This window comes from Apaloderma vittatum, unplaced genomic scaffold (assembly GCF_000703405.1).
Source record: "Apaloderma vittatum isolate BGI_N311 unplaced genomic scaffold, ASM70340v1 scaffold15905, whole genome shotgun sequence".
Taxonomy (NCBI): domain Eukaryota; kingdom Metazoa; phylum Chordata; class Aves; order Trogoniformes; family Trogonidae; genus Apaloderma; species Apaloderma vittatum.
Genome location: NW_009718917.1, coordinates 1 through 3,452, shown reverse-complemented (window position 1 = coordinate 3,452; position 3,452 = coordinate 1). Strand labels below are relative to the sequence as shown.

The following is a 3,452-nucleotide window of genomic DNA, read 5'->3' as shown; positions in this document are numbered from 1 at the left end:
GAGTGAGCAAAACAAAACCTGACAGAGGCGTTTTTGAATTAATACCCTGGGTATGTCATTTTTAAAGCCAGACATCCACCTTCTCTCCAGGTAACCTTAGCACCATGTTAGCTATTTCGTAACTGTTAATCTAAGTTTATTTTTGTAAAAAAAAAAAAGAAAAATACACCCTGAGGCCTCCCCAAACGCCCAGTCTTTGCTTTCAGTAAGGGTTAGCCCCGCGTTAGTGCTGCAGACCTCCGCACAGCCAAAGCCTGTGTCCTGACAAAGGCAGATTGATTATTCATGTCAAAGAACGGCAAAGAGGCGCTGGTTCCCCAGGCTCCTGTCTGTGGGCTCGGGAGGCCGCTGTCCCCGTGACCTCCTGGCAGTGGCAGGTCACCCTGACAGGTCACCTGGGGCAGGTAACATGGTAAGTGCCACCTCCCGCTGGCGCAGCAGCAGCTGAAGCAGCTTCTTCAACCTCGGAGTGGAGCTGCCCAGCAACGGGAGCAGAAAGCGAGCGGTTCCGAGACTTCCTCACATGCTTTCCCCTTCCTCCTCCTCTTCCTCCTCTGCGTTCTGAGAGCCTTTGGCTTCCGAGGGCAGGAGAGGCTGGTGCTGACACGACCGATGCTTGTCTGTGCTCCTCCACGAGGCGTGCGGGTCTGCCCTGCCTTGCTGCTGCAGGAAGAGGGGCAGGAGGTCAGGGGCGAAGGGCACGTCCCTGAAGGTGTGGAGGAGGAAGATGCCGGACACAATGGTGAGGAAGCCGCTGATGGTGCCGACAACGTTGTGCAGCACCATGTGCTGCCATTCCTTGAAGAGGATGGCGGAGCACGTCATGACCGCCGTGGTGAAGAGCACGTAGTAAACGGGTGTGACCACGGAGGTGTTGAAGATGTCCAAGGCTTTGTTCAGGTAGTTGATCTGGACGCTGATGCACATGACCAGGCACACCAGGAGCACCCAGCCCAGCGGTTCTTTCAGGACTGGCTTCCCAGAAAACAGTTCTTTGAGGGCGAGCCCCACGCCTTTGACACAGGACACAGAGAGCGAGCCGATGGCAGAGCAGACCAAAACATAAACCAGGACGTTGCTCTGTCCATAACGGGGTCCAGCCACGAAGATAAGCAGAAGGGAGCTCACCAGGACACACGCGGCGAATACAATGAATCCTCAGGGAAAGAAGAATTAGAGAGCTTTATCAGAGAACAGCAGCACCAGGGACAGTAAGCAGAGGACACGCAGGTAACTGCCTCCTCAGTCTGTCTTTTTAGCCTCCTCCTGTAGGCACTGGGAAGCAGAGTTGGTCTCCAGCCTGAGCAAAGTTGCAGAAACAGTCCTGCAAAGCACTTCTGAAGCCACCATGTCCCCCTCTGTGTTTTGAGCTTGTTAACAAGGTGTAAATCCTTTGAGCGTGTGCACTAAATGATGTTTGACTGTCACCAATCTTTCACGTTTAGAGCGTAGAGAGCCCAGCCTTTTCCCACCACAGAAGGCAGCCCACAGGCTATCCTGGACACAGAAACCTTTCCTCCTCTGGTGTACAGAACAAGAAACAGCTCATTTACCCTTCAGCTCAGTCCTTCCCAAGCTAGCCAAGTGGGGTCCTACCTTCTAACATCGTCCCCATGTGTTGCCTGATCTAGTCAAGAGGTGGCATCCCTGGCGACAGGGAGGCTGGATTAAAATGATCTCGAAGGTCCCTTCCAGCTTAGGCCATTCTATGATTCTATGATCATTTCCAAGCCTTAAGTCGACAGGACTCCTTCTATTTAACTACCTGGATCTTTCAGCTTCTCTGCCATTGACTCCAAACTGGAAACCTCTTCTTCCTGGGGAGCATGGATCACCATCACCGTGGAGCCCAGGATACTCAGGAGGCAGCCGATCTTCCCGTGAACATTCAGATGCTCATTCAGGAAGGTGGAAGACAGAACTGCACTGAAAGATAGTAAAAAAACCCCAACAAATCCAACCCCAAAACCAATTAGGCCATGAGATGGTGTACCTGAGGGAAGAGACAGAGGAAAGCAGAGCAATTGCCTTCACCGCTAAGGGGTGACAGGTGAAGCAAGGGTGTTTCTGAGCTTGCTTACCTAACGAGGACACTTAGAGCACCCAGTGGAGTTACCAGCGTTGCAGGGGCAAAGGCATAGGCAGCAAAATTTGCTGCTTCTCCGACTCCCACTGCAAGAGAAACTCTGTCAGGTGAGCATCAGAGTAGGAGCAATTCGGCACAATTCAAGTTTGCAGCCAGAAGAGAGCCTCCATCTCCACCTGAGCATCCCGTGTTTCTCTGAAGTATGTTGTGCAACCAAGAAAGAACAGCACCAGCAAGAACAAGCAGAAGCCCGATACAGGGTCTCTTGGGAAGCGAAGGCTCATGGTTACACGCACTGATCCTCAGTCACACGTGGCTACGCAGCTGGGCAGTAACCACGGAAAAAATATTTCCACAATGTTCTCAAAGCCAAAACGAATTTTGACCTGTTTCATATTTCTAAGCCACGTTCTTCTCCTGGAAGAGATTTTACAGCTTTTTAAAGGGCAAATCAAGTACAATTAGTTATTAATGTTGAAAAGTGTAAAACGGAGCTGCTGAAATCGCTGCAGCACTAAACCCACAGTGCTGGATGTGCTGTTATAACTACAATCGTCATTTCAGAAGCACTTGTAGACCAGGTCCTCAACTATTTAGCAGAGAAACCTGGTAATGCATGAGACTTTGCAATATTTTAGAGCTGTAATTAGATCAACAACATCCTCAGACACCCAGACAAAAACCAAGCAGTGCAACAACGATCATATAATAAAACATGAAAGCAACTGGAAACAATGACAGACACACTCTTCACAGAATCACAGAATGGTCAGAGTTGGAAGAGACCTCCGGAGATCATCTGGACCAACCCCTCTGCCAGAGCAGGATCCCCTCAAGTAGATCCCCCAGGAACACACCCAGGCGGGTTCTGAAAGTCTCCAGAGATGGAGACTCCACAACCTCTCTGGGCAGCCTGTGCCAGTGCTCCCTTACCCTCCCAGTGAAAAAGTATTTATTTCCTCACGATTAGGTCGAACCTCCCATTTTCCAGTTTGTGACCACTGCCCCTTGTCCTGTCACTGGACACCACTGAGAAGAGTCTGGGCCCGTCCTCCTGACACCCACCACTTTAGATGATCCCCCCTCAGCCTCCAAAACAGACCCAGCTCTCTCAGCCTGGCGGATGCTCTCGTCCCTCCTACATGTATCTTGCTACAGTTTCAGAGCGAGTACTTACTGCAGAGCAGCCCTGCCCACCAAAGCCATTCTTGCAGGTACGCGTGACCTCCTTGCCCTAAACAAGGAAGAAAGAATAACAAGAAACTTCAGATAAAGCCACAAAAAAGGCTCAGGATCCTGCAGGAGCAGCCTGGGCTCCTCCAAGGCTGCTTTGGGGCTGCCTGCCTTGCCACACAGCAGCCCCACT

General features: G+C 51.2%; 1 protein-coding gene across 1 annotated transcript; it reads right to left on the bottom strand.

Moving 5' to 3' along the window:
- Positions 1 to 519: 519 nt before the first annotated feature.
- LOC104268989 (magnesium transporter NIPA2-like) lies at positions 520 to 3,439 on the bottom strand (the record flags this gene model as incomplete). The annotated part of the gene is made up of 5 exons (XM_009870445.1): positions 520 to 1,157; positions 1,766 to 1,926; positions 2,082 to 2,172; positions 3,264 to 3,322; positions 3,414 to 3,439. Coding segments are annotated over 5 exons (975 nt in total), but the record flags the coding sequence as incomplete, so codon positions are not given.
- Positions 3,440 to 3,452: the final 13 nt, after the last annotated feature.